This window comes from Syngnathus floridae, chromosome 13 (assembly GCF_059516105.1).
Source record: "Syngnathus floridae isolate MCC-2025c chromosome 13, RoL_Sflo_1.0, whole genome shotgun sequence".
Lineage (NCBI taxonomy): Eukaryota > Metazoa > Chordata > Actinopteri > Syngnathiformes > Syngnathidae > Syngnathus > Syngnathus floridae.
In genome coordinates this window covers 11,240,341-11,267,500 of record NC_142425.1, presented here as the reverse complement: position 1 = coordinate 11,267,500, position 27,160 = coordinate 11,240,341, and the positions used below count along the sequence as shown (strand labels likewise).

Here is a 27,160-nt window from a genome sequence, read left to right as displayed (position 1 = left end):
CCCACGTGCTGCGTGCACAACATCATTGTGGGCCAGCTGTGGATTGAGCAGTATGGAAGTGTGGAGGTGATCAACCACAAGTAAGAAGATTTCCAAAAATAATCATTTCCTTAACAGTGAAGTTGCTATGTTGATGTTGATGCTATTGCTAATGCTAACCGCAACACCAGCACCTTGAATGAATCAAAATAGCAACCACAACTTGGATAAATGATTGTTGTTATGCTGCCACTCACGATTAAAGCCTTGGAGGAGGTTTCTATAGGCTTCATGGTCTTCTGTATGTTTGTGCAGAACTGGTGAAAAATGCTGCCTCAACTTCAAGCCATGTGGCCTCTTTGGCAAAGAACTGCACAAGGTTGAAGGGTACATATTGGACAAAAGGTACGCACACATAAATCATTGGTTAACTGTGTGGTGTTGATTTGTTATCATATAGTCAATATAAAAAGTATAATCATTTTAATCGTGAAAAAAAATCTAACTTTCCCTGTCTATTTCTTTTTCTTGAATTTAATTTTTTTTTATTCAACTGTCAAGCAAATCAGTTTAAATGAATGTGTAACAGCTTGCTATTTAATTCCTGTCATTTTCAAATGTATCTACAACTGCATCTTTCATCATCTCCTTAATCACACTTCATCATTCCTTGTGTACTTTCATTATTTCCAAACCCATGTGCCAAGTGGGAAGTCCCATTGTCATCGCTCTCGCTTATGAGTGATCGAGATTAAAGCCTTTGCGGCAAAACGCAACACGCTCGGCGCCTATTAAAAGCACATCAAAATAACCCGATCCTTCATTATATTTCCGAGCCAGCGTGATTTAATGTGCTTTAAGTATACTTTACAGAAATCATTTGTAAATCAAAACCGCCACCGTGAAGAACTTTGGCAGGATGCCAATTTACCAAGAATATTATTAATTAGCAATTCCCACGCAATTAATCAGTCGTTTGACTTGGAATGCAAGCTCTCCCAACGCCAGGAGCCGAATGAAAATTCACATCTGCAAGAAGGGTAGCCAAGTGGGATTAAAGGAAGGCAACAAAACCGTGGAGCAGATGGCTCATTGGAGAACGTGAGATAAAATGGGGATTTTTTTTGGGGCTGGGTTTGCAAAGCATTTACAGCCGTTGACAGTGATACCAGCACTCGATGTGTAATGCGTGATATTGATTGGCGAGGCGTGTAAGACTGATAAGGACAAGTTTTGTGTCTACAAGAAAACAATGATGGAAAAATGAAGAGAAACTACTTTCCTAAAAAGTAGACAAGCTGTGAATATTCCTCAAATGAAGAAAAACATTGGAATTTGTGACTTAAGCGTATAATTACATTTCCAAAATTGCGGGAAAGGCAGCCAAGTAGTGAAAAAAAAGATATAAAACAAATTATTTGTATACTCATTTTTTTTTTTTCAATCACAGTTGACCGTGAGACCACCACTAAAAGCGCATGTTCGTGATATTACTTGGCGAAAGCCACAAATGCTGATAACGACACTTGCGTTATGTTAGCTTGTCACCGCCGAGGCAGAAAACAAGCGAAAAATAATGACTTTGTGTGTGTGTGTGTGTACTTTCCGCACAAAAGCAAAAAGAAGCTGTGTGCGCTGTACGGCAAGTGGACTGAGTGTTTGTACGTCATCGATCCCGCTGCCCTGGAGGCACACAGAAAAAGTGACAGGAAAGGAGCAGAAAGCAAAAATGCCAGCAGAAAGGTAATAACTATACTTGGTGCTACTGTGACTACAGTAACACAAACACACTCGGCAACCCATTTTTAGAGTCGCATTTGGAACTGTCGCACAAGTGTAAAACCAAGCACTGCAAAAAAATAATTAGAGGTTAATGGTGGGCTGGAGGCAAAATTACTTATATTATTTTATAGATTGAAAAATGAAACATAGGATAATAAACAGGAAGTGTAAATGACTCATGCTCGAGCCAGACAATCGATGAATTTCTTAAAAAGAAGAAAAACGACTTTCACGATAAGCAGACAAATGATTGAGCTTGTACGTTTTTGCTAAAGAAGAGAACAAAATGTATTGATCTGTAAAATGAGTTTAACCGTCCGCATCATGTGCAGGGCTACAGCGAGGATGACGTTCCCTCTCAAGCTCCCGACAGCGTGGACGTGATTCCCGGGAGCCAGCTACTTTGGAAGATCCCCCCTCGGCCCAACAACTCAACCCAGGTCACCTTTGAAAACGCAGTCCTACTCACATGTGGTTTCAGTAATAAGCTTCTTACGCACTACTCCTTGAAATGAATCCAATTTTGCCGTCTGGTCTGATGGCAGATGTACAGCTTCACTTCCTTCGCCATGCAGCTGAACGAGCTGCACGAGGACATGGAAGGCGTCCTGCCCCGGACGGACTGCAGGATGAGGCCTGACATTCGAGCCATGGAAAACGGTGACATCGGTAACCGCAATTTTTTATATTGTGGATGTCAAATAAATTGTATCATACACAGATTAGATGAGAAGTGGGTTTCTTATTTTTACTTTTGACTGCACTCATCTGCTGTATTATTTGGTCTAAAAAAGTTTGTTATTGTTGCCACAGACTTGGCCAGCGAGGAGAAGAAAAGACTGGAGGAGAAACAGAGGGCGGCCCGTAAAAAAAGCTCCAAATTGGAGGACGAGTGGAAGACAAGGTGAAAAACAGGAGGCATTTTGTAATTTATGCAAAGTCTTTTAATTGGATCCATCTTTGTTAGCGACAAGATGGATCCGTCGGAAACCGTGTGGTGTCCTCGTCATCTCGCCAAAAACGGGACATCATTATTTACCGTGTCCGCTCTGGTTTGTCTGTTTAATGTGCTGAGCTGAGCGGCCATTTTGAGTTAATTACTCGTACTCTAAGAATGATTGCAAAGCGCTTTATATTAGCCTGTAAATGCCCTAAGATAGCAGCAAAGCACTACTTTTTGATTCGACGGAGCTACGGCTTCTCGAAATGAAATGTTTTGATTTTCACTCGGTCGGGTAAATGCTGAGCGTTGGTTGTAAAGCTTTCCTGCAGTCTGTCGCTTGAAACACTTGAGCTAAATGGATATTTATTTCCCCTTGTCTGTTTTTGTCCTCGCGCACGTGGCCCAAGGTTAGACTTTGACAGCTACGTGCTCCACATGCATGATGGGAAATCACCAGAAATAATTGAAAGAAAAGTCTTTCATATCCTCTGCGTTGCGATATCATCTCGAAATGTGTGCCCACCCCCCGTCCCCCCCTGTTGAGATGGGCTTGGCGGGGTCCACTGTGTGCTTTTATCGCTCATCTGCTCTACTTTTTATCTAGTTATCCACTTCTCTTCCTTCTTTTGACAAGATTCTTCCTCTGTGCACTTTAAACGTGACACAACACAGAGTTCATACATACAACACTAAAAAGAGATCATGTTTCGTTACCGTGACGATGAGGTTAGAAGCCTGAGCTTTACGAGCTAAGTGAGGACATGATAAAAATGGTTGTGTCGTCTCACACTGGTATTCTGAAGATCCAACTTTTTGTATACAAGTCTATTTTTTGTTTGTCTTACCTTTTAACTTCTTGTCTTGGTTATCAGGTGGTTCCAGCAGGGTCCCAACCCCCACACCGGATCCCAAGACTGGATCTTCACGGGTGGATACTGGGACAGGAAGTATCCTCATCTACCGGACATTTATTAGAATTCTTTACAAGAAAGATGCACACATGAACTGCGGCGTTAAACTGCTTTAACATTTTAAAAGTGTGTAGTCAGTATCTCTGGACTTTTAGCTCCTATATGTGTGTGTGTTGTTTTTAACAGGCTGCTGTCTAAATATTTTTAACATTCCTGAAGTTGTTTGTTGTACAGTATAAACACTTGCTGAGCCATCAACAATCTTCCACGATATGCTACGCTACAAAAAAAAAAATGTCCATGTATAGAAAAAGGGGAAACCGGGGCAATATCTATTGATTGTTACACTAACTGGTCACTTTATTAGGTATACCTGTTAAGACGGTTAAAACAACCAAATATATGAACTATATGGAAAAGTCTACCTCTGTTCTCTTTACTTTACCAACATATTGTGACAGTTGACAAGACAGTGACGCCACACCCTCCTTCTCAGAGTGCGGGACACGCTTTGACATCCACGGGGCCGAGCACCGTCACCGCCCGTGTCTCAAATGCAATGCGTCTGCCATTTATAATCACATTTCTCAAGCAGCCCATGTACGGCGATGTCACGGGGGCAACACTTGAATCTGTGACCCCTGTAAAAAAAAAAAAAAAAAAAAGGATCACTCACCTTTGGTATTTTTGAAAGCTATGATGTGATTTCTTACCTCCAATGTGAAGTAATGCCCGTTTCATGGAGGAAAGGAAGGATGCGAAGGAGCCAGCCTTCTTTTCAGAAATGCTGTCCACTGTTAGCGTCAGGTGTTTTTGTCCTGTGGAAACTAAGCAACAGTGTAACATGGATGAAACGAGCCCACCATGAATTCAATTCTATTAAAAAATTCCATTGTTGAAAGATTAATAGCTATTGTGACTTTTGCATCGTGTGTTAGCATTAAGCTAGCAGACGTAACTTCACAATCCCCAAATTTGGGGGCACTTGTAAGTCAAGAAGAAGAAATGGACCATCTCCTGAAAACAGACCTTTTCCAATCACAAGCTAAGCATACCTTTAATCAAATGAAACTCTCCATCGCAGACGTTTTGTGGAGTCAGCGCGGCACTGACACTGCTTCCGCCATCATTCACAGTGACGCCCACCTGCAAGATCACAAAGTCACTCAAGTGGCCCCCACTCCTTTCCCTAATTAAACGGGACGGCGTCAAAGAGGGAAAGGTCACCGTGTTGTTAATTAAGAACACGTCGAAGCTGCTTCCGTGGGCCTGCGCATGGAAGAGAAGGCCGGTCACGCGATGGGGGCGCAGCTCGAAGGTCAACGCAAAGTGAGTGCCCACTGCAAAGGGATCGTCTGGAAAGGAGAACAAATACCTTAATGCGGTTGTTTGTCAGGAAAATAATTAAGGGCAGGGGTGGGCAAACTAAAACCCTCGGGCCACCTTCCCCGTTTCATTCTTTGATCCGGCTTATCAACCGTTAACATTTCCATTCAACAATTTTCTGTAGACAAACAAAAGTGCGTTGACGCAAACCAAATTGAACCAACTTATAATAAACCGTCAAGTTTTGAAAATCAAATGGTGCTCTGCAGAAAAATGTTGTTAGGGCATCAAACCTAAGATGATGTGACCGCCGCCAAAGTAGGCCCCGCTCTCCGTGAGCCCGTCCAAGCAGGGCGACACTCCGCGGGCAGCTTCGGGTTTGCCCACCGGGTCATTGTTCATTCGGAAGTCCCGCACGCATCCCGAGATGCTCTTCAAGAGGATTTGGGGTCCCTGTGTGAGAGCATAAGCCACATGTAATAAAAGCGCATGGACACATCAAAATATATAACAATAAAGCTTGACACTGACTTTAGTGACCCCTGGGTGGCTCCCCAGGTAGACAAAACTGTGGAAGTTTAAGAACGAGCCTTCCTCATTGGGCAAATTGCCATCGATCACGCGGATTCCATCGACCAGAAGATGAAACGTGTTCTTCTCCACACTGCAATCCACCTGCCGAAAAGAAGCGTCAACAAAGGCATCATTGAGCTAACTCACAGCCATAATGCTATTAGCGAAATGAAAGGAAAAAAAAAAGTAATACAAAATATTGACATTCCAGGTCCAATTTAGGTTGAAAAATGGATTGTCCTTTTAAAGGTTGTTACAAAAACGGACCACACACTCTAAGCTAGCCGTAGCAATGACAAACATAGCTCGGGGTGGTGATTGCTTGAGCAGACTTTGCAGTCCATTTACTCTGTGCCAGTGTCCGTCGTTTGTCTTCAGCTTGTGGTGGATGACTCTGTCCGGCCCAAGTGACATCTTAATCTTGCCGTTTGTCACGTACAGAGCTAGCAGGGGCACCGGCCCCGTGCCCTCGACATAAAGGATGAGACCCTTAGAGGACTTGGTCTTAACGTCCAGGGAGAAGTGAGGCCTGAGTAGATAACGAGAAGAACAATCTGATTTTACCCTTTGGATTAAATACGATCAATTTTTTCCACGGTGATTAAAATAGCCAGACAGACATTTGATACATTTTGAAAATATCTAGAGGTCATATTTTGCGCTCGAAAATAAATGAGGATATTCTTCAAAATTGTGCGAGGAAATTGAACAGCGTGTAAGGTCAAGGTGAGCCAGGCTGTCAGCATCTGTCTGGCTTGATGATCACACCGACACGCGGTTCCTGTCCTCAGGAAGGGCCCGAGAGGATTACTTTGGAATGTGACACCACCTGTAATTAAGGTCCTGCTGGGACAGCTTGTATGCCAGCCAGCTGTCTCCCTGTGAGAGCTGGTAGCCGCGGCGGAGCGGCCGCTGACGTCCGCACTCGCCGTCTGTTTGGTCTGCAGTCTGACGTGACACACGAGTGGCGAGCGTAAAAACCAAGATGGAAACTGTAATTAGCTCTGAGAATTGTGTATGAAATGCTGAGACAAAAGAAATATAGTGAATGTCGAACCTTTTCCCTCTAATGGTGTGACCTCCCTGTATAAGTGAATTAAAATGAAAGCACTTACTTTTCGGAGCATCTCCAACTGTCTGTTCACATCTGTGGGGAGTTGTGGTGTTGGCGTGAGCGAGCCGAGACGGCATTGACCCGGGGTGACACCTGCCGTCGGCGGCGGAGAATTCAGATCCACCGGCGTCAAGCTCTGCGCTGCCGACCTGCGTTGAGTTATGGATTGGAATTGCGGCGGAAAGACACGACAACCCATTTTGAGCGGGAAATTAATAATAAAGAGTCCAAACCTGGAGTAAAGGTCAGCAATGCAGACTCTGAATTCTTCTTCTTGCTTCACCTCTGCTTCCTCTACTGATATGTTAAGATTGATGTCCACGTTGTCAACTTGGACATGCCTGACGACATGGCGTCATTAGTCATGTTAAAAATCTGTGGGGTACTTGTCGGTGGAAAATGGCAAGCGGTACCTCGGCGTATGCGCCGCGCACAGGTAGTGCCATCTCCCGTCATTGTATCTTTGCGATGACGTCAGACAGTGACGACCGAGGCGAAATTGCAGGAAGCCGTCGACCAACGAAATGTGACCTAAGAAGGTGCTCTGCGGAACACACAGAAAAATACTCGTGGAATCATCTGGACGGTTATATCTTTTTTTTTTCAAGGGTTCTACCTGAGTGCTGCTCCTGAGAATGCCGCCGTTTTTGTGCATGCTCCTGAATCCCAGAGCCAAACGCAGTTGGTCTGGTGGAAGAAGCCTATCCCCCGAAAGAGGCGAACGCAAAGTGGCTGTGCGAACGCCCTGCATCAAAGACAAAAAAAATGGCATATGGAGTCATTATTTAATTTTGATTGTCTCGCATGCTTTTTTTTTTTGATCCCATGTGGTCTGAAATTTGTCTTTTTAGTAAATACAGGTACTCCACAGTCTCCACTTTGCACCGAATTCATTGGTATGACAGGGAATGTTCCTCAAGTTGCCAGCGGAGGATGAGTGTTGGGAATCTTGGTGATGCCGCTTAGTCAATTGTGCAGAAACAATAGCGGCGTGTTTACCGGCAGTCCGAAGGGACACGCATCACTGACGCCTATTGTCGTGTTGTACTCCACAATTTGGCCATCGGCGCTCACGAGATCCACGCAGCCCTTCAGCGGTGGAGCGATGATGTCGTGTCTGAGGTCAAAAGGGCAGCATGGATTTGGAATCATGTGATTTGGAAAGCAATCCGTAGTGTTGATCTAATCTTTTGGCTGAGAGTGTTATTTTCTTCTTATTTATTTTTTTTACCTGGTTCTAATGTGCTGTGGCACCCCTCCTATATAAAAGCTTTGAATAGGAATGTGAACATGCTTGACAGAGAAGAATTGGTCTTCGTAGCTGACCGTGAACATGTCATCAATGGTGATGGTGAAGTGTTTGTTCTGGGAAAACACAGATGATGACATTCGGATACACAAGAAATGTTCTTTTCTTTCTTTGTTGAACTTACAAAAAGAGACACTGAGTCAAGCCTCCAAGGAGGCCACTTCATCTCCTCCTGTTGACCTTGAATCATCAGGTTGCCTTGTTCCACCAGCACGCACCAAAACGACTCCTGCACAAGCGGCAAAAGTCGGAAAAATTTCACACAATCGAATCTACCGTAGCGAAATATTTTTATCTTCCCTGAGCCTTACTTCGGTGCCGATGTAGAACAACAAGGCATCGCTCTCCCAGCTCTTTATGCGCAATTTAAAGATGCGCTTCCTTATCTTGTACGGCTCCTTCACCAAGACCTCGCGGTAGCCGGTTCCCTGGTAGTAATGGGACACCTCGGATCCGGGTAACCTGCTTGACGAGTGGTGTCTTTTGATTGCACTTGTTTGAAAATTTGAAGGCTTTGTTTTGGGCACTTACATTAAAGCGTGCACACCGGGCTCCATGTTGACGGTGCGCTTGGAGTTGTAAAGGCAAAGTGGTTTGTTGTTGATGTGGAGTAGTTTCACGTAGCCTCGGTAGTTTGGATAGCGCAGCTCCTTGGGAGGCTGAAAAGGAGATATGAAAAAGTCAGTGCCCTCTGGTGGTATGCCAAAAAGTCACCTAAATTAATTTTTATGATTATACATGACTTCAAGGTTTAATTATTTTTTTTTTTTAATGCATTTACGCTGAAATGTTGAGGGTAGCCGCCCACGTAGAAAACCGTGCGTTGTGGATCCAGGTCAAGGATGCCACTCGTGGTGTTCGGAAGGTGACGTTTGGGGGTGAACGGGACGGGCCACTCTGAAGTGAAGTTTGCTGTAATGTTGACTTCGGCGTCGTGGTAAATTCTGAAGAACCCCCCCCCCCAAAAAAAACAAGAAAATATAAATTATTCAAAAATATGAACCCCCGGCCAAACTTATCTCCCTTCATGGTGGATAGATGCCTGACCGCAAATAGCAAAAAAAACATGAATAATTGATGCTCCCTTATACATTGCTATGTAAAAAAAACGCAAGAAGATGAGGCAGTAAACACACACACACACAAACTGGTTCCCGCCAGAAACTGAGACAGGTCCAATGTAATTTTCTAAACATATACAAACCTGTGGAAAACCACATGGTCCAAAGCGGTGGGATTCACGCCAGTGAATGTAGTTATAGGACCGGCCTCCACCTCATGGACGTCGCCGCCTAGCTTGTAGATGCAAATCAGCACACCGTGCCTGATGGCCATCCCTATGAAGTCGCCGGATGACTGAGACCAGACGAGATTGCATATTAGTTTTGCTCCATATTCACAGGTGACAGAAAGTTTATATATAGTAGCTGTTTTTAATTAGAGGTAGTAAAAGTAAAAACCGGGCAGAAAAAGAAGTGCCGGAAAATTTGACTGTGGGGGAGTAACAAAATATTTGTGTCCAGGCAGATTACTCACATCCTCGTGGCCGAGGTACAAAACAAACATGTCGTCGTCTCGTTGTTGGTCTCCACTGCTCTCCGCTGGCTTTTTTTCCACACTGAGAAGGAGGCTGAGGGCCGTGAAGGCTTTCAGGTCTTCGGTGTTGCTCGGGGGATGAAGCTCAACGTGGCCTTTCCCTCTGAACGCGGTAGCGAGCGAGATCTGCAAAAATGATGAAGGCGCAACAATCATTTTTTCTCATGAGGCGTTTTGGTACTGAAGTGCTGCCTCCACAAGTGAAAATACAATCTCGCCTTTTACTCCTTTTTTTTTTGTGGTAGTAAATACTCTGGAGTTCTGCCTACGTGTTGTCATGGTAACAAAAATCTACACTCAATAGAAGGAGACGTAATCGCTAATCGTTCCCGAAAGACCAAAATAAATAAATATCGGAAGACATCACCCTGTCAAGATAGCTCCTCGTCTCCTGGACCAGGTCTTTGATCATGCTAATGTTTTCTGTCATGTTGCCTCGAGCTGGTGACGTTTTTGCCAGGGCCTCCATTTGGACCAGCTTGTCTGTCATTACCGGAAGCACCCACTTCAAACTCCTCACTGAAATGCAACATCTCATTTGAGAATTACAGTTCCAAATGGACCCACAAAAATAAATAAAACAATTTAAAGTGAACTATACAAAATATAACTACAATGATACTAGCTGTATTACTGCAATAACAATTTTTTTGGGTGAGTGCTTCGGCAAGGGCTTTTCTTTTTATTTATTTTTTTTAATGAAATACTTACCAGCATGTTGTACGTCATTTAAAATGTTATTGAAAGCCAGAGCGCTGTTGTTCAAAGTCAATTTGGCCATTTCCTCTCCCATATTCATCAGTCTGTTAGTGACATGAGTGGCAGTGTCATTAGTGATAGAGGTTTCTCTTTTGGCAGATTGGATCATCACATTCATGTCATCTGAAATACAAAAAGACATTTTATGATGTGACATTCCTACTAATCTTTTTAAAAAGTATATCATTAATTCTAAAACACATAGTATTATGATTTCCGAGTCTATTTCAGCAAATAAAATTTTTAAATGCATTCAAATTCGACTTTAGTTACAATTGCATTTTTGTGGTTTCTATAATTGTGACATGCTGATGACGGGTTTAGGAGTGTGCTAAATTCCAACTGTATCGTAACGTAAAATTTTAACGTCACACACTAAACCACTGACCTCTTTTGAGGCTTTTGATTTCATGGCTCACTCTGGAGATGTCAAATTGCAGAGATTCTCTTTTGTCTTGCTGCCTTTTCATGCCATCTTTGCATGCGTTCAGTGACTCTGAGAGCGCTGTTGGACAAAAGATGTCATCATGCGTCACCTCCACATTTTAAATAGAGCTTCACATTTCTTTTTTTTTTCGTGGTTACACACTTATGAAGTCATTCTGGGTGTGATTGGCTGTAGTCCACACGCTCGTGAAATACTCTCTCATGGACTCAGATGTCAAGAGCAGACCACCCTGTGCCATATCCTAATTTAGTCAAAGAACAATGTTAAACATTTTTTCATGAACTGAGCCACCGCGAACAAGAAAGGGCAAACTCCATTTTTGTCATTATGAAGTGAAAACAGAAAAGGTGAATTTGAAAATAGTTGGCACAATCCATTAGATAGATTTGACAGATTTGGGGATTTAGACCACTGTTGCACTAAACCAGTCAACCATGAAAAACATGCACTCAACCAAAATGACAGAAATGGAGTTCACCCACTTTGGTTGTCAGTGGCGCAACTAACCCCGCCGGCACTTAATTCACCTTTAAGGCTTTGTCAGCAACCTTGTCGGCCTGATGCGCAGCCATTGCTGCCTCCTCCGTGTCAGCTGTGATGTTCTTCAACCTGTTGGGCTCACTGGACCGCTTTGTGCCGTCGGCCGTGGGAAGCATTCTGTCGTGACATTCGGCACAGTGGTCAGCAAATGTCGCTTGAAGACATCAAATTGTTCATCTCTCAGATAAAAGACGATTTGATACGTATCCCGATACGAATATGTGTTATTTAAAAAATAATGTGTACACCAACTTTTGCATGGCTGTGGCCAATCTGCTGAGCTCCAGCGCATGCTCCTCAGCCTCCCCGATGAGCTCCGTTTTGACCACACGGTAGATGTTATTCATCCGATTTCGCAGCAGTCGCTCGGCGCCGTCCAACCGAGCCGCGTTCTCCTCGAAGGCCTGCCGGGGCAAAGACGATAAAACGGCGTCAAACCGAAGCAAAGGAAATTTTCCGAGCAGAAGACCTGCGCTCACGTGTTTGACGTCCAGCAGCTTTAAGAAGATGTCGGAGATGTTCTGTAACTGATTTCTTCTTGTTCTTTCATTCAATGCACGGATTGAACGTGTTTGTGTTGTGGTTGGACCTTGGCCATGCCGCCGAGTCTAAAAATTCAAGACGTCAAGTATTTGGTGGAATGAAAAAATGCATGCTATGTCATTTCAATTTCAACTAACATGCTATTTAGGCCAATTATGCTAGCAAGCTGACTTACCAGCACATGTCGCAGAGTAGAGGCACTCTTCAAATTAACATGTCTCGCTCTTCTAACTGCGAACTTTGCACCTGACACAAGGCCAGTCATGTGCCCCAGAAGAGCATGTGATGCCAGCAGAGAATTGGCAGTCTGGTTCAGAGTCTGCTGATTGGGTCTCATGGCGGCCATCTTAGTTATCCCATCCAGCACTGAGAAGGACATGAGAGAAAATGTATTCTATTAGTAATGTAAGTAGCACTGGTTTGAACGTCAGAGTTGTCGGGCGTTCATTTCTTTCTGGGTGGGGGCTTTTAGAAATTGTTTACTATTATTTTTTTTTTACATTCAAATTCCTTTTATTTTTTTTCCTCATTCCTTTATATATTGTTCTATATTTACACTAACTAGCAAAACGTTATCTGACTCAAGATGGATGAAAACGATGAAGATAAAATCTGTCATCCTCATTTATCAATTCATCCAGTTCAAATAATTGCTCCACGTCAGCTATAAAAAAATGTCACGTAGCTGAGTTTTGTATTTTGTACTTCCATGCTCTTAGTATTCGCATGTAAATATTGCTTTGTCTACATCACATTTTTTCGCCATCTCCCTCTGGCCACGGGTTGAGCCCTCGGTCGTCGCCTCTCCGCAGACCATGCGGCTCATTTCCTCCACGAGCCGGCGAGTCTCCTCCATCACGGTCGCCTTGTCGCTTCCGCCCAGCCTGATGGCATCTGCTGCCCGGCTCGGCCGCTTTATTAAATCTGACAAACAACAAAAGCACACAAACACGAGGAGCCATCGGTGCAATGACGTGATGTTGTGTTTAATTGCTTACCTGGGAATGACGCCATGATGGACTCAGCATGGCCGAGTAAAATTTTAGCCCTTGTCTTTGACCCTTTGCGACTGTGAAGGGCCTCATTCACTCGAGAAGACAGTTGAAGGACCTACACAAACAACAGATTTTATTCACTGATTTTTTTAATGATGAGTATGTATATGTTATTTATAAAACTATTTATGTTCACACTGATCCCTTCAACTGCGGGCTTCAGGAGGTCTACCTTGTTAATAAGATGATTCAGATCCTTTCTAATCGCGTTCACATCTTCTTCCAGCTGCTCAGTCTCCAGATATCTCCTGGCACCTCTGTAACTCTTTACTACTCTCTGAAGGGGGAAAAAAAAGCAATAAAAGAGAAGCCTATTGAGGTCACTGTAGTCTCTGAATTTCCAGGAGTGTCTAGGTCACGGAGGTACCTCCACGTCAGAGACGATCGCCTGAGGATGGATCAGTGTTAAAACAGGAGCAGAGATGTGAGCCAGCCCACGCAAGTCGCCCTCGTTGGCCCTCAAGCGAGGAAGCAAAGCTTCGGTGCAGCACTTCAAGGCTGACACGGAATCACAAGGAGAGGCTTCATTACTACAAAAGTGGTCCACTGGTAAAGCTTAGTGCTTAGGGAGGAGATTGGAAGAAGCTCACCGTGGAACTGATCCTCACAACTGTTGTTACCAGATGAGATGTATTCTATGAGAAAAGTAAATCATTAAAAAAAAAAGAATCGATTTAAAATAATGATAATTGTTTCAATTATAATTATCATTCATTTTAAAATTGTAATTCATTTTAAAATACTATATATAGTAGTTACAATAGTAGTAGAATAATTTTGCCTTCCTTAATACTGTATTTACTGTATTGAATGACAAAACTGGAAGTCTTTGCACTAATTTCTCATCCAAAAAAATGTTTACCGCCAGTCAGGGAATGACAAATGTTCCCATCGCCGTCTGTGTCGCACTTGCATGGCTTGCAGCTGCCACCGCGCGTTTCTGGGTTACCATAGTAACCAAACGCACATCTTCAAGCCGGGAAAAGAGCCAAAGAAAAAAACCGACTGGTTTCATTTTGGGCAGAATATGCTGATGATATCGCAGCGTGACAAACCTCTCACATCTGGATCCCGCATAGCCGCGTTTGCATAAACACTCGACCACCCCGGCGCCAATGTTCATGCACGCCAAAGCTCGACTTGGACAAGACAAATAAGCAGAATTAGACACCGACAAGGTGCAGAGCAGGAAGCTTTGGCTAAGTGACTTACTTGTTCCACGTGAAGGGACACGGACAAACGCGGCAGGATTTTTGGGCCGCGTCGCCATAGTAACCCTCCTGGCATCGTTCGCAGTGGTCTCCTGCCGAGTGGAACTGACAGTTCTGGAAGTTGTTTGCATGACGGCAACAAAAATGTCATCAAAATGTTTTCAACGGGCAACAGTACGCAAATACATTTTACCAACCACACATTTCCCCGTGAGCTCGTCACACTGGTCGGAGAGTCCGTTGCAGCTGCATGGTACACACTGACCTCGTAAGGGCCCGCTCCACTCCCTGTAGAAGCCGGAACCGCACTTCTACAAGGACACACACACAGTTTGATTGTGGGTCAATAAACAAACACTCCAACATATCTTGACCCAAGTCGGATGAATCATGGCACAGTAATCAGAGCGCAAAGTGATACATTGCACCTGTGTGCACTGTTCCAAGTGTTGTGTCAAGCTCACTCGCAACTCTATTTGTCATACACCGAATAGACGGTGCTCGGAACGGGAGCGAGAAATGTCACCGTGTAATACAAAGTGTCTGCACTTCAAAATAGAGCTTTCTTGTTTTTTTCCCCATCTCGACATATTTTTATTTCCAAGTACATAAATCAATTTACATTTTGCTTTATTCCTCAGTGATGAATGACGAATTTGGAAAAAAAGGAAAGTAGAGGAAGCAAGTGCATAATTTGGTGCTGATCCAAACAGGATTATTGCTCAGTGTTATCTTGGTAAAGTCAGACTACTGTTTTTGCTGCAGCTCTCTCGTCAAACGCCGTCAGGTATAGCAAATAAAGTCAGTCCATGCATATTACCTGCGCAATGAGGCTTCCCGTCTGGTCGCTCTGGGATGGATCGCAGAACCTTTTATGGCCTGGTGGCATCTGATGTGCAATAGAGGGACTAACCCATGCCAATGAAAACACTAAAAACCAAAGCCACGCTTTTATATTCTTTGGCATTATTCAATGGCGGACGCAATGTTCCTGCTCTGGTGATGAATCGAGTTGAACCTTGGAGCTTTTTTTTTTTTGCATGAAACAGGCGGGACAGACGAAAAGGGAAAGTGAGAGAGAGAGTGTTCATTGGGGTTCAAGGTTCAGTAAGGTGTGGTTGCACCTTGTTGAGTTATTTGGTTAGAAAACTGCTTGGACACATAACACACTGTGCATGTGGTAATTACACTGTAAAAATAAAAATACATAAGCTGGGGGAAGGCCCTGCTTTTTTTTAAACAGTCCCAAATATGATAATAAGAAAAAATAGCCCAAATGTTTTTTTTTTGTTTTTTTACCTGTTCTTTTCTTCAGCATTGTCATACAAAATGGTGTCCCTGACTCTGCTTTTTTTTTTTTGACTTACAGTTTAGCTGTGCAAGGCGATTTTCAATTGCGCCCTCTGTGGTTATTCATACTATGATGTTTATTGATAGTGCTGCCAAACAGAAAGAGATTGGAGGGGCAGACGGAGAGAACAGAGGTGACACTGGAAATTGGAAAATGAAACCACAGCAGAACAGTAGCTGAATGTTCATGATATATATGACAACAAGAACATTACAACATCTTATCTCTGCATGGAATGACAACCAATTTGGGATGGATGCGGCAACTACTAATCAATAAGAGGGAGGACATGGGAAAGGAAAGGACAGGGCAGGACCGGGGAAGTGAGTAAGGAGGTTTGCTGGACAAAATGTTTGGTGAAGAAGTCTGTGGGGCCTTTTGCTTTAGAGCTTCACAGAGGGCAAAGAAAGGTCACCGCACTCATTTAGATACACAGAACGAAAGTGCTCACCATCCACTTGTCCTCATAATCGACTCGCCAAACTTATTCATGGCCACGGCAAACCGGGCCTCCTCCCTATAGGAAAATCTTGATTATTCTCCTCAATCATACGGTTGTTCTGCTCCCAGATGATTCACTTGTGAGGGTCATCCATACACAGTCACAGTGAGCCGTGTGTGTGGTTTCATGCTGTCATTTTAGGACACGTCATGGCTGCTCTTCCACATCTCCCAGTCGGTGATGACCAGCTCATCCGAGTCGCATGAAATGCAAAGCCGTACATATTAACACTGTAGCAAACTTACTATTATCCACCAAAAAAATCAATGAAACTCATCTACTTTTCTCTCAAAAGTTCAGAATATTAGCCTCCCGTCTCAGGTGAAATTGAAGGATTAACCTAAAATGCATTTTAACCTTTAAAGGTGAATTCAATTTGACCCACTTTAAACTTTTGAACATTTCTGTTTTAGTATTTTCCACAACTTGCTGTTCTCTAACAAGAAGCTAACTGGAAAAACGAACAACAGGTGTTTTATCCTTGAAATTTGTACCTTGAAAATGGCTTCTTCCTCCATGGAACATCTTTGTTGGGGAGAAATTGCAATGTTCGGTGTCGTTTTGAACCTAGTTTGATCGAAATGTGTACAGAATAATTCAAGGATTAAACTTGTGTTCAGAAGTTTGACCTTGAGCGAGCTCAAAATCCCGCGCAGAAGGTTAGCAAGGTTACTTTTTTAGTGTACGTGTAGCAGCAGCGCCCCCTAGTGGTTCGGAAGGTTTATCTCAGTGTTTGAAAGCAGCACTGCGGATGAAGCTACTTCTTGGCATACCTGCTGCCGCATGCCCGCTGTGGTTGTGCGGATTCGAACACTTCACAGCTCAGAATGAACCAGAAAGAAGAAACATGACAGCGTGAAAACTACAGGATGTCTTTCAAGGTAAAATAAATAAGCAATGCGCATAATATGTTCCCTCCCATAACACCATGTTTTCCTCCATCATGGGCAATGCGATTGGCTGTTTGCATGTGATGATGCAGAGCCCATTGCATGTGTGCATGTTTGTTTGTTTTTTATCTAAGCAGGCTTGTTTTTGTGTGTCCTCAAGAAGGACACACCGCTGGCCAATGCCGTGTTCTGGGCGGCCCACAAGGGGAACGTGGCTCTTCTCCAGCTGCTGCTTAACAGTGGACGAGTGGATGCAGACTGCAGGGACAAAGTAGGAGCTATAATCATGCATGAAATAGGAAATGTGGGCAAAATGAATTTGGGGGGGTACAATGGCTTGTCCTCAAAGGTTCTCTTTGCTGTGTACAAATACAATTTTGATCTGAGTGGCTCTCTTTTGGGAAGATAAGTCATTTTGATGCTTTCCATTCAGTGCGGAACAACGGCGCTGATGGTGGCGTCCTACGGCGGCCACAGAGAGTGCGTCAAAGATCTCATCATGCAAGGAGCTGACATCAATTATCAGAGAGAGGTATCATGAGAATACCTAAGATTGACATGGTTGTGCAATTTCACGACTGGACCATGCATGTTCTGTAGTAGGTCTTCTTTCATATTTATTTTTGATTGTTTTCATGGTTCTCCACAGACAGGTTCTACCGCTCTGTTCTTCGCTTCCCAGCAAGGTCACAATGACATCGTCAAGCTCCTCTTTGAATTTGGTGCCTCCACAGAATTCCACACCAAGGTGTATTTCTGTAAAGGTTTGTTGATCACATGATCACTACATCTGTATTTGGTTGACATTTGGTCTCGTGGCAGGAAGGAGGCACTGCTCTTACCGCAGCTTCCCAACATGGACACGCCAACGTGGTGGAGACGCTGCTGAAAAACGGTGCCAATATTCACGACCAGCTTAACGTGAGCAGCTCTCTCTGGAATCTTGTAAAATGGTGCTCTTTGTAGTGTGCACACATTGACCACCAGGGAACAACGTAATAAAAATGCAGAAAAGACAAAAAAGTGACTCAGGAAGCTGCAGTAATATTAGTCGTTTTTTGCAGAGGATAAAGAATATATGCGTGTGAGTAGCCTTATTTTATATAAATGTGTGTGTATATATCCCTTGCCTAGTCTGCCTATTTAGGACTGAGCTCCTCTTCCTTTCGATTTGCCATAGGATGGTGCCACGCCTCTTTTCCTGGCTGCACAGGGCGGTCACGTGCCCGTAATCCGTCAGCTGCTAGCGTCCGGCGCCAAAGTGAACCAACCAAGAGAGGTACGGATGCCTTCACAATCTCATTTTTACTCTCATTTATAATAATTTTCTCTTACAGGATGGCACTGCCCCCCTGTGGATGGCAGCTCAGATGGGGCACAATGACGCAGTCCGAGTGCTCCTCTTGCGCGGTGCGGATCGAGATGCCTACAGAGAAGTCAGTCAGGCTTAATTATGACCAATCAGAAGCAGCTTTTCCGCAATAGTTGTGACCTCCGATTATATTTGGTATATTTTTAATATTCATTTGCTTTCTGTCATAAGGATGGCTCCACGGCGTTATTCAAAGCGGCTATGAAGGGACACAGTAGCGTCGTTGAAGAGCTCCTCAAGTTCTCACCTTCACTCGGCCTCCTCAAGGTAGACCAACAATTATAAAATCTGGTTGACAATTATGGTTAACTCCAGTTGTCCACAGAATGGCTCGACGGCCCTCCACGCTGCCGTCGCAAGCGGGAACATCCAGAGCGTTCAGCTCCTCCTCAGCGCAAACGCCGACCCCTCGCTTGCCAACCAGGTCGAGAGCTGAAAAGCGCCAAAGACAGGACGTGACGTCACCTTCACTTCTTCTTCTCACGTGTTTTACAGAACGACCAGCTCCCGGCCGACATCGCCAAAAGTCAACGCATTTTGAGAGTTCTGCGTCCTAAAGTCTTGAGTGCGATGGCAGATGACAATCATTGTTCCTGTCTCAGCATCTGCTTGCACTAAAATCAAACATTGGCGCCTTGAGATATGAGTGACCTCAGAGTTTTTTTTAATTAGTGAAGGTTTACTGTCAAACTACTCATAATATGGAGAGTTACACATTGTGCATTCAAAGCAACCACTTTAGTTCGCTAGCTTAAGGCTAAGGCTAGAATAATTAGCATCAATATGGCTGTGTTGTTGCAACGCTTCAATGCAGCAATAAAACTTTTGTCTCAAGGCACCATTGTGTGATGCCATTAGTGAATGATAAATGATATTAAATAGCACAAATAACACCCCAGCCCACAATATATGCAAATCACCATCACAAGAGTGACATTTTTACTGTTTCTTTGCCGTTTTAATACGTGCATTAAAGTATGGAGTTGATGTGAATGCAAAGAATTAAATCCAAAAGGCATTAAATAACCTTAAGAGGTATTTTGTGAACAAACATCTGAAATAAACACACATATCATTATGAATACATTTAATTGTTAAAATACATCTCTTGGATGAACAGTCGGGGATTTAGTGGAGACATTGATAATATATTAGCACAACTAGCTTAACAACTTTGCTTGTAAATAACATCCTTCACTTAAAAAAGACTTGTTGAAATGAAACAAAATACAGAAGCTGCCAATCCGAAAAAAAACAATCACATTTTATGTCCCGTCCTGCTTAAACAGCCTGTGAAAAATGGAGAGACAACTCAAACTCAGTCAGGAAATTAGAAGTCATTGACCTCACAGAGAAGCCCAACTTGGGAACTTTTCTGTTTGAAATGCAAATCGGGAGTGTAGCTGGTGTAACTAAAAGCTTCCATGAATTTGAACATATAAAAATAAAACATCAATATAGTGAACAAAACACAAAACAATGATATGGCTTTTAAGCTGAAAAGTACAGTGTATTGCGTTAAAACAAGGAGTCTTTTTCTGTTAGCCATTTTTAACCTTCGAAAATCTACGTCGGTTCACGTCAAGCATCACATAGCGATGCATTGGAGAAAGTGCTGGATTTAATTTAAGATTTTAGGACAAGGCTTCCTACTCACAGAGGAAAACATTTCGGCTCTAGTAGAACAACACAGACATGCAAACTACTTAGAAGACAGAGAAGAGCGAGCCCAGCGCCAGACCCGTGGCCGCTCCCGCCAACATGCCCATGGCCACGTCGCCGCCGCCGTTGTCACGCTGGCGCTCCTGAATCACAACGTGGTTGACGCCGGGCGCGCCGTAGCCACCTACCAGGATAGAGCACGTGCAAAATGATCACACTGATCCATTTTAGTGGTTCAACTTTACTAATCTTACCTTGGTACTGGTAAGGGTAGGCAACGGCGTAGGACTGCCCGTCAGCGGCGTATACGATCTGAGTCGCTTGAGGAGAAGCTGCTACGTAATCTCCGTATGGGCCTTGAGTGTAGAACTGATGAGGGTAAAATAATTATCATGAGAGTTCTCTCAAGACCTGGTGGATAATATAATAATTTTTATAACTTTACTTGGGGTGGGGGATCATATTCTGAGTATGGTGGTGGAGCAGAGGCCATCAAATCTGGCGTGAAGCCCACCTGAGAAGCAGTGACCATCTGAAAATGTCAAAAGAAGAGAGATAAATACTTTGAATTGCGCAACTACCCTAACTACACCTTACCGTGTTAATTCTGGAATCCTCTAGTGCCATAGTCCATGCCCTGGAATGAAGAACAGAGACCATTTTGCAACCACAATGAAGGACAATGGGATTATTAAAAGGGGTCTTACATGGCATCATCTGCGCTGTCTGCACACAGGCTGATAACCCTTCCGTCCCTGCACACAATCTGGAGCAACGCGTCACGCGTCTTGCCGTCCGGGGGGTTCAACTCTGCGACAGAAAAGGTGTCACCAACCAAAAACTTCAACCGTGGTATTCACTAAAACTTTACCTTGACACGCGGCGGAACTGCGAATGTTGATGCAGTCCACCCTCATGTGGATGTCGTCCTCCAGGTCTCGCCGCTGCTGGTCGTTGTAGAAGACCAGCCGTCCGTCAGACCAGAGGTCGAACCAGTTCTTCTTCCAACGTCGCAGTATGGTACCTGTCGAGGAGGTCAGAACATTGGAGGGAAGTACGACGACGGCTGTGCAAATGATGTGCCTTACTTTGCCTGTGGAGCCAGCCACTCTTCACCATAGCCATGTTGGAGACACCTAAACAAACTGTCAAGTTTTACTTAATTGGAACAAAAATTATTTCCTACAAATAATATTCGTTAGGGGCATGCGGGGCAATTACAAGCTTTTCCACTAGATGGCAATCAACCTGTGTTTATTTTTTTTTATTTTGGGGGGTAAGGGTATTTTTATTTGGTAGCATGCAATGGATGTTTTTCTGATGTTGGTGGTTTTTTTTTTATGTTGGGAAAGGCTGGCAGGGTCGGCGTGACGACGGGTGTGGTGTGTCCAAACAAACCTTGTGACCGCTGCAGCCTTCCACAACATGTCCTGCATTCGATTTGTTCTGCTACTTGTTATAAACGCCAGTATTTAATGTTGCTGTTTTGTAAGCACAATGAGCACAAAACACATCCACAATGTTCATAATTTGACAAAATAAGTCGCACTTGCCTGGTTTGTGATCGTTGTAGGAAAGATAGGCTCCAACTTCAAACGTAAACGCCGAAGTAATATTTCTTGTATAAAATAATAAAATAGACTCTGCTCCTGGCTTGTAACGTGAGGAACGTTACTTAAAAAGTTTGCGTTAAACCTTCAAGCGAGAGTTTTAAAAGAATCGGGTGATCGAGTATGGTGGCTTGTTACGAGTTGAAAATTCTTAAACAGGAAGTATTTATGCTCGATGATGTAATCTATCAGATGACACGTTTGGAAAGTGCTAGCAAAAAGAAGGGTGTGTTCGCTTTGTGTTACTTCTTTCCTAAAGCAGTCACATGGAAGCCATCATCCTGATATGTTCTGTATATACGGGTAATACAGTATATTGCATGCTTAATGTGATGGCAAATATTTATTGGTTTAATATACAATAGTACTGCTTATTTTTCACTGAATATGTGAGGAACAAGCAGGTAAATTTATTATATCGTACTTTTACACCCGTTACTGTTCCACTAGCCACCCACCAGCGGTCGACCTAGTGTTACAAATCAAACTTCACACACAAAAATATGCCTGCCCACAGTTTGGCAGCACTAACGACGTGACGTCACATGCAGGCGCTTTACGTTCACTCCACTAATCCGAAATGGCGACGGCAATATATTTGGAACATTATTTAGACAGTGAGTATCTGTTACGGACTGTAAAAGCGAGTACTTTGCCCGTTTTGTGTTTATTTAAAGTTAACGTTTGGCCTTATTCTTGTCTTGGGCTGCAAAGTGACAGCAAGTCGCTGACAGCCCGCGAGCTACTTTAGCACGTAGCATTCTCGCCTACCTCCTCTCTAAGTTAATAACATGATTTAAGATAACTGCGGCGTTGTAAAATTGTCAGTGACGGGTTTCAAATGCCTATTTGGACACGGGACTCGTATAAAATGTGATGTCTGTTGAATCACGTATATTAAATAGATACACAGCATGCTTTGGCAACCTGTTGGTTCTGGCAGCCGCCTTTTTCTGTAACCATTTACGCCCCGGGCAGACCTATTAAATCTATGCTAATCTATGATTAATATTTGCAAACTAAAGCCATGTGACTCAATAAAATGTAACTGATGTTAATAAAGGTTAATCTGTCATCTGTTTTTAGGCATTGAAAACCTTCCATGTGAGCTGCAGAGGAACTTCACACTGATGCGAGACCTGGACAACAGGACGGAAGGTGATTATAAAAATCACACGTGTGTTTTGGTGCTGCATGTCAAGTTTGCATTATCGTTGTCATCTTGTTCACACTGAAATATGGTGTCCTCTCAGAAAAGAAGGTTGAGATCGACACGCTGGCCGAGGAGTACATAGCCAAGGTGAAAAACTTGGCGTCAGAACAACGGGTGGAGCACCTGCAGAAGATCCAAAGCGCCTACAGCAAGTGCAAAGAGTTCAGCGACGATAAAGTGCAGCTAGCCATGCAGACCTACGAGATGGTTGGTCCCAAACACTGATGAATAAGCACTGATACAAAACCAAGCACACAGGCACAAGTCCTTGAGTACGCTTTGTTGACACAGGTGGACAAACACATACGGCGGCTGGACGCCGACCTGGCGCGCTTTGAGAACGAGCTGAAGGAGAAGCTGGAAGTGAGCGGCTATGAAAGCGCAGATGGACGAGTATTGAAAAGTCAGTATAGTTGAGGGCGAGCCTCCTTTTTGGACAAAAATCACATTTAATGATTTTTTTTTTTTCCGCCAACAGAAGCAGAGTCCCGCAGCCTCAGAGAGAAGCGCAGCTCTCGGGGACGAGCAAGGAAAGGTTCTGATGAAGATTCTCCGAAAAAGAAAAAAATGAAAAACAGGTGTGTTAATGTATTTTCCTCATAGTATGTTTTTCCTCACCTGTGAAACTTTTTTTCCCGATAACACAAAATGTCTGACTCGCAGCCCGGACTTGACCGACGCCCTCCTGCCCATGCAGCCGTCTGACGTGCTGGACATGCCGGTGGACCCCAACGAGCCCACCTACTGCCTGTGTCACCAGGTGTCGTACGGGGAGATGATCGGCTGCGATAACCCAGACGTAAGCTCTCGCGTTTGAGCTATTCGGCTTTCCGATGAAATGATCACGAACTTTGTGTCTTGTTTCCAGTGTCCCATCGAGTGGTTTCACTTTGCCTGCGTCGACCTCGCCACAAAGCCAAAAGGAAAATGGTGAGCAAGCGCTAATCGGGGTCACCTCATTCATTGCAAACTCAAACCATTGTTTCTCTCTCAGGTTTTGTCCGCGATGCACTCAAGACAAGAAGAAAAAATAAGAAGAATATTGGGGTAGTAAAATAGTGTGATTATATACAGAAATATATATTTTCGCTCCTCGTCGTACAAGCTTGCTTAATAAGATCGACTGTGGATTTTGGAAGTGATGTGATTCCAGACAAGTATTAACTTTAACAGCTTCACGCTCACTTTTCTCACCCATTATAAGACAGTCTACTTTGCTTGTAATATATTTTAGGATACTTGAAAGTTGAATTTATGAAATTATTTTTTTTATAAAAGCCTGCTGAGAAATTAAGCTTTTTTTTTTTTTTAACAACCTCACTGAGATTTGTGTCAGAGCGTCCGATATTTCGTTGACCTACTACCTCCAGCACAGATGTTTAAACAAAATCAGATCTCCTCAAACCAAACCCATAAACATGAGGTTCCTAGTCTGATTATTTTTTTTCCACGAAAACAAATAAATGAATCAAAATGTGACCTTGTTGAATGTATTGAGGTACTGGTGGTATCAAAAGCACTTTTGACAAAATGTTTCCCTTTTGACAATGCAAAGTTTATATACTTAAATTTAATTTCAAACCTCAGATTATATGGGGGAAATATATATCAGATGTTAGTTTGTCAAATTTTTGTGGGGGTTTTGTCCACTAACAAATTGTTTAATCAGCCTTAAGTGTCTTCTCTCATGGTTGAATGTGAACGCAAGTCATGTAAGCCACACATAAAGAGCCAAAGGCAATGTATTTTGTATATTCAATATTTTATATATCAAATAAATATCCTCTATTAATCAACTGTTGTCTGTCATTGTGTAAATGCATTAAAATCATGACTAAATATTAAAATCCGTTAGATTCTTCATCCCAGCTACATTTTTCATCGTCCGCCTTGCCAAAGTCCACCTCCAGGTCATACACAAATTCGGGGTCCTCTCTTTGCGTTCGGTTCTTTTCAAACAGCTCGTCCATGTGTCTCTTCTTGCGAGCCAGTGCATCGTCGTCCAGCTTGTTGAGGTCCTCAGCTGGGTCCACCTGCAGCGAGGCCAGGCTGCGCTCCAAACTGATGCCCTGCAGGTGGTCGCGCAGGATGATGTGCAGCCTCTCCAGCTGGGTCTGGGAGACCCTTTCCAGGTAGTCCTTGTGCCGGGGGTGGTTTTTCAGCCTTTCGGCGGCCAGGCTATAATCTGCAATGATTATAAAAAATCTTAAATATTTTGACATAAACTATTATAAAAAAATGTTGGATTTTTGGGTGAAATTTAATACAGATTAATAAATATTGGAACGTACCGGAGTACTGTGAAAAGTTTCGCACGGGAATGACTCGTTTTCTCACTTTGTTAGTCTCTGTATTTTTATAAATCAACACGATGGAAGGTGGGCTGAAGCATACTCCGCAACGTTTCGCCTCGAAACGCATGTTTAGCCACTGTTTCTACAAGTATATCAAAATAAGCTTTGCATTCGCTGTACGTAACTAAATTATTTCGTACCGAGCCTCCCCTCGTAGCCTAGCAACCATTCGGATTAGGACCCTACTCTCTTTCCGGCCACATCGTTCCTGACTTTAATGTAACAAATAATGAGGAATAGGAATATGTTTTGTTGTCATCACAAAGTTGTAAGTATGTTTAAAATGTTAATTTCACAAACAACTCTTTTGACACAATGTTGTTTTGACTAATGGTTTAATTATATACTTATTTGGGTTAGGCATTACTACGGCCGCCCTAACCTTAAAAAGGGTCCTTCGATTTGCACTTCCGTAAACAACTTAAAAGGCATTCTTTTACGTTTATCGCTAACAATATACGATTATTCCCTAGAAGTATGTGATGCATTTTACACTTTTCTATCACTCTTTCTTAACCATTTTATTAACATGTTGTCATTTGACTGTGAAGGGTAAGATATCCTCATAGCTGCTATTTTCAGACCTCATCGTAAACTTTCAAAATGTCCATAAATATTTCCACTGTTTTTGAACCCAACTTTTATTATTTCTGTAGCCGAGAACAGCTGTGCTGCTCTAAAACAGTGGCTCCAGTCAACTACAGTTTCATTAGAGATCAAGAACAAGGGTTTTCACAGGTATATTTTCGAATTAGTCTTAGAATTTTAACAAAACAATGGAGGATACAAACATGTTTTCTTTTAGGGAGGCAGAAACGACTATTGAGCTCCAGCCTAGTGGTGCGTTCAAGGACGTCCGAGTTTTGCTGCTTCACGCGTGGCCCAGTGGGGTCTATGTGGACCCTTACCAGCTTGCTTTACTCGGCGATGCAGTTGATTGGCAGGTAAACATTAATATAATATAGTAATACAAAATTAAAGCAATAATTATAAGGATCCAGTAAATTTTACAGGAATGTTACAAAATTATTTTGCTCTACACTGCACATGTAATTGTATTTTAATGCATTGTGGTAGTAATTGCTTATCTTTGTCAGATATTAGTGGATTCCGCCATTGACCTGGAGATGCCTGCACACAAAACTCTGGGATTCGTCACCTACGTTTATCCCGCCTTCAGTGAGCAAACGCCCAGTGTGCTCAAAGTTAGCATCCCTATTCACGGCCGCTATCACCAACCCTCTTTTACCGGGGAAACATTTTCATCAGTTGTCATAGAACTCCCAAAGCTGCTTTTGCGCATGGAGAAATGTAAGTAGTTGGATTTACTCAAAAAAAAGCAAATGTTCGTCTTTTGACGTGCTTTTCTCTCCAAGGTTCCCTGGCTGATTTGGAGCCTCACACGGCGACGGAAGCACCCTGCAACGCTGACAATACGAGCATGTGTCTGTGGTTTCAAGTGCAACATCAGCAGGTGTTTAGATGTCATGACAATTGTAATATTATTTGGGAAAACATGAATGAAGTTGTAAAGATGAAGCATGATCCTAGGTTTGGGCTGTCTTCCCGCAGAGCCCCCGCGACGAGACCTTGCGTTTACCAGTGGGCGACGGTTCTCTGGTGACGCCCGTCTGCGGCCTGACGCTGGCCGTCACCATGATCTGCTGTTTGGCACTTTCCAAATACACGTGGAAGTATCGGATAATTTAAAACCTCATGGTGCTTGCTGTCTGTTTACCAGATTGTTCCTGCTTTACAGTTTCTAAGAACAGATCAATGGCAACAGTCATAATTTTGTCATTTTTTAAATTTCATTCTAGTTATTATATTTTAAATTATTTTCTTAAATATACATATAGCATTTTATGTGGAATATTCTTGTTAAGTGTTTTTGTATCTCTAATTTTCACTCCACTTTGTATACGCTAGTGTATGTTTTGGAAGTGCTTTATAAATAAACTTGAGTTGAGATTACAGCTGTTTTTATGTCTTAATATCCATCACACAAATTCAACAGTACACTATAATTACACTTTACACAATATTTTATTCCTCTGGTTACTTTCATGGTGGCTGGAACATATCCATCTGTTTTTAGATGGAGGGAGCCGACATAA

The 27,160-nt window shown here is 43.1% G+C and overlaps 7 protein-coding genes across 15 annotated transcripts in view; 4 read left to right on the top strand and 3 right to left on the bottom strand.

Moving 5' to 3' along the window:
• Positions 1 to 4,528, top strand: part of osbpl1a (oxysterol binding protein-like 1A) — a 20,360-nt gene extending 15,832 nt beyond the window's left edge. For both annotated transcript variants that reach the window (XM_088393609.1, XM_088393608.1), the window contains exons 22-28: positions 1 to 80; positions 295 to 384; positions 1,596 to 1,722; positions 2,094 to 2,201; positions 2,307 to 2,430; positions 2,575 to 2,665; positions 3,577 to 4,528. The exon at positions 1 to 80 is cut by the window's left edge and continues 28 nt beyond it. In XM_088393609.1, coding sequence (XP_088249735.1) covers positions 1 to 80; positions 295 to 384; positions 1,596 to 1,722; positions 2,094 to 2,201; positions 2,307 to 2,430; positions 2,575 to 2,665; positions 3,577 to 3,679 — 723 coding nt within the window. In that variant the 3' untranslated portion in view covers positions 3,680 to 4,528. The remainder of the gene's footprint in view (positions 81 to 294; positions 385 to 1,595; positions 1,723 to 2,093; positions 2,202 to 2,306; positions 2,431 to 2,574; positions 2,666 to 3,576) is intronic.
• lama3 (laminin, alpha 3) lies at positions 3,951 to 16,586 on the bottom strand. 6 transcript variants are annotated; one of them, XM_088393605.1, is made up of 40 exons: positions 16,437 to 16,586; positions 16,039 to 16,282; positions 15,892 to 15,957; positions 14,287 to 14,400; positions 14,091 to 14,203; positions 13,934 to 14,017; positions 13,741 to 13,847; positions 13,469 to 13,513; positions 13,246 to 13,376; positions 13,051 to 13,155; positions 12,822 to 12,933; positions 12,577 to 12,747; positions 11,999 to 12,189; positions 11,760 to 11,888; positions 11,533 to 11,684; positions 11,268 to 11,397; positions 10,882 to 10,981; positions 10,681 to 10,797; positions 10,245 to 10,415; positions 9,901 to 10,052; positions 9,474 to 9,659; positions 9,142 to 9,293; positions 8,719 to 8,881; positions 8,469 to 8,596; positions 8,249 to 8,399; positions 8,062 to 8,166; positions 7,860 to 7,993; positions 7,628 to 7,745; positions 7,245 to 7,373; positions 7,042 to 7,172; positions 6,862 to 6,969; positions 6,630 to 6,777; positions 6,344 to 6,462; positions 5,863 to 6,043; positions 5,473 to 5,616; positions 5,235 to 5,394; positions 4,843 to 4,970; positions 4,671 to 4,761; positions 4,329 to 4,442; positions 3,951 to 4,256 (listed from the first exon to the last, which is right to left on the bottom strand). In XM_088393605.1, the coding sequence occupies exons 3-40, from the start codon at positions 15,892 to 15,894 to the stop codon at positions 4,108 to 4,110; spliced, it is 4,866 nt and encodes a 1,621-aa protein (XP_088249731.1). In that variant the 5' UTR covers positions 15,895 to 15,957; positions 16,039 to 16,282; positions 16,437 to 16,586; the 3' UTR covers positions 3,951 to 4,107. The 6 variants fall into 6 exon arrangements, 5 of the variants coding, with proteins under 5 accessions (XP_088249731.1, XP_088249730.1, XP_088249733.1 ...); XM_088393604.1 differs by having other exon boundaries at positions 16,039 to 16,586; XM_088393607.1 differs by having other exon boundaries at positions 14,091 to 14,194; positions 14,355 to 14,400; positions 16,039 to 16,586.
• A 77-nt stretch (positions 16,587 to 16,663) lies between these two features.
• Positions 16,664 to 19,282, top strand: ankrd29 (ankyrin repeat domain 29). 2 transcript variants are annotated; one of them, XM_088394830.1, is made up of 10 exons: positions 16,664 to 16,823; positions 16,996 to 17,103; positions 17,266 to 17,364; positions 17,482 to 17,580; positions 17,655 to 17,753; positions 18,013 to 18,111; positions 18,170 to 18,268; positions 18,376 to 18,471; positions 18,530 to 18,628; positions 18,700 to 19,282. In XM_088394830.1, exons 1-10 carry the CDS (start codon positions 16,812 to 16,814, stop codon positions 18,820 to 18,822), a joined length of 933 nt encoding a protein of 310 aa, XP_088250956.1. In that variant the 5' UTR covers positions 16,664 to 16,811; the 3' UTR covers positions 18,823 to 19,282. The 2 variants fall into 2 exon arrangements, with proteins under 2 accessions (XP_088250956.1, XP_088250955.1); XM_088394829.1 differs by having other exon boundaries at positions 16,993 to 17,103.
• Positions 19,277 to 21,658, bottom strand: plekhb2 (pleckstrin homology domain containing B2). The gene is made up of 8 exons (XM_088394831.1): positions 21,420 to 21,658; positions 20,955 to 21,002; positions 20,738 to 20,890; positions 20,574 to 20,676; positions 20,464 to 20,503; positions 20,312 to 20,398; positions 20,121 to 20,235; positions 19,277 to 20,050 (listed from the first exon to the last, which is right to left on the bottom strand). Exons 2-8 carry the CDS (start codon positions 20,989 to 20,991, stop codon positions 19,911 to 19,913), a joined length of 675 nt encoding a protein of 224 aa, XP_088250957.1. The 5' UTR covers positions 20,992 to 21,002; positions 21,420 to 21,658; the 3' UTR covers positions 19,277 to 19,910.
• Positions 21,659 to 21,972: 314 nt separating this feature from the next.
• Positions 21,973 to 24,485, top strand: ing5a (inhibitor of growth family, member 5a). The gene is made up of 8 exons (XM_088395039.1): positions 21,973 to 22,093; positions 22,563 to 22,634; positions 22,730 to 22,896; positions 22,981 to 23,092; positions 23,168 to 23,267; positions 23,353 to 23,488; positions 23,558 to 23,619; positions 23,684 to 24,485. The coding sequence occupies exons 1-8, from the start codon at positions 22,057 to 22,059 to the stop codon at positions 23,721 to 23,723; spliced, it is 726 nt and encodes a 241-aa protein (XP_088251165.1). The 5' UTR covers positions 21,973 to 22,056; the 3' UTR covers positions 23,724 to 24,485.
• On the bottom strand, positions 24,435 to 25,220 carry cep19 (centrosomal protein 19). Its single transcript, XM_088395040.1, has 2 exons — positions 24,981 to 25,220; positions 24,435 to 24,874 (listed from the first exon to the last, which is right to left on the bottom strand). Exons 1-2 carry the CDS (start codon positions 25,108 to 25,110, stop codon positions 24,531 to 24,533), a joined length of 474 nt encoding a protein of 157 aa, XP_088251166.1. The 5' UTR covers positions 25,111 to 25,220; the 3' UTR covers positions 24,435 to 24,530.
• A 212-nt stretch (positions 25,221 to 25,432) lies between these two features.
• pigx (phosphatidylinositol glycan anchor biosynthesis, class X) lies at positions 25,433 to 27,019 on the top strand. 2 transcript variants are annotated; one of them, XM_088393256.1, is made up of 6 exons: positions 25,433 to 25,595; positions 25,700 to 25,781; positions 25,849 to 25,987; positions 26,141 to 26,354; positions 26,420 to 26,517; positions 26,616 to 27,019. In XM_088393256.1, the coding sequence occupies exons 1-6, from the start codon at positions 25,526 to 25,528 to the stop codon at positions 26,751 to 26,753; spliced, it is 741 nt and encodes a 246-aa protein (XP_088249382.1). In that variant the 5' UTR covers positions 25,433 to 25,525; the 3' UTR covers positions 26,754 to 27,019. The 2 variants fall into 2 exon arrangements, with proteins under 2 accessions (XP_088249382.1, XP_088249381.1); XM_088393255.1 differs by having other exon boundaries at positions 26,595 to 27,019.
• The last annotated feature ends 141 nt before the right edge of the window (positions 27,020 to 27,160 follow it).

Bases quoted from the DNA above. Each gene is read 5' to 3' on its own strand.
- cep19 (XM_088395040.1), bottom strand. From the start codon at position 25,110: ATGCGTTTCGAGGCGAAACGTTGCGGAGTATGCTTCAGCCCACCTTCC. The intron at 24,875-24,980 runs GTACGTTCCAAT...TAATCATTGCAG, and splicing joins AAACTTTTCACAGTACTCCG to ATTATAGCCTGGCCGCCGAA.
- plekhb2 (XM_088394831.1), bottom strand. From the start codon at position 20,991: ATGGCTATGGTGAAGAGTGGCTGGCTCCACAGGCAAA. The intron at 20,677-20,737 runs GTAAAGTTTTAG...TTTCTGTCGCAG, and splicing joins CAGTTCCGCCGCGTGTCAAG to AGTTGAACCCCCCGGACGGC. The intron at 20,399-20,463 runs GTAAGGTGTAGT...TGACATTTTCAG, and splicing joins AGGATTCCAGAATTAACACG to ATGGTCACTGCTTCTCAGGT.
- ing5a (XM_088395039.1), top strand. From the start codon at position 22,057: ATGGCGACGGCAATATATTTGGAACATTATTTAGACA. The intron at 23,489-23,557 runs GTAAGCTCTCGC...TCTTGTTTCCAG, and splicing joins TCGGCTGCGATAACCCAGAC to TGTCCCATCGAGTGGTTTCA. The intron at 23,620-23,683 runs GTGAGCAAGCGC...TTTCTCTCTCAG, and splicing joins ACAAAGCCAAAAGGAAAATG to GTTTTGTCCGCGATGCACTC.
- pigx (XM_088393255.1), top strand. From the start codon at position 25,526: ATGCATTTTACACTTTTCTATCACTCTTTCTTAACCATTTTATTAACA. The intron at 25,596-25,699 runs GTAAGATATCCT...TTATTTCTGTAG, and splicing joins TTGTCATTTGACTGTGAAGG to CCGAGAACAGCTGTGCTGCT. The intron at 26,355-26,419 runs GTAAGTAGTTGG...TTTCTCTCCAAG, and splicing joins GCTTTTGCGCATGGAGAAAT to GTTCCCTGGCTGATTTGGAG.
- lama3 (XM_088393603.1), bottom strand. From the start codon at position 15,056: ATGCCAAAGAATATAAAAGCGTGGCTTTGGTTTTTAGTGTTTTCATTG. The intron at 13,377-13,468 runs GTGAGCTTCTTC...ATTCCGTGTCAG, and splicing joins TTGTGAGGATCAGTTCCACG to CCTTGAAGTGCTGCACCGAA. The intron at 6,970-7,041 runs GTACCGCTTGCC...CCATGTCGTCAG, and splicing joins TGCGCGGCGCATACGCCGAG to GCATGTCCAAGTTGACAACG.
- ankrd29 (XM_088394829.1), top strand. The intron at 17,581-17,654 runs GTGTATTTCTGT...GTCTCGTGGCAG, and splicing joins CCACAGAATTCCACACCAAG to GAAGGAGGCACTGCTCTTAC. The intron at 18,472-18,529 runs GTAGACCAACAA...AGTTGTCCACAG, and splicing joins CTTCACTCGGCCTCCTCAAG to AATGGCTCGACGGCCCTCCA.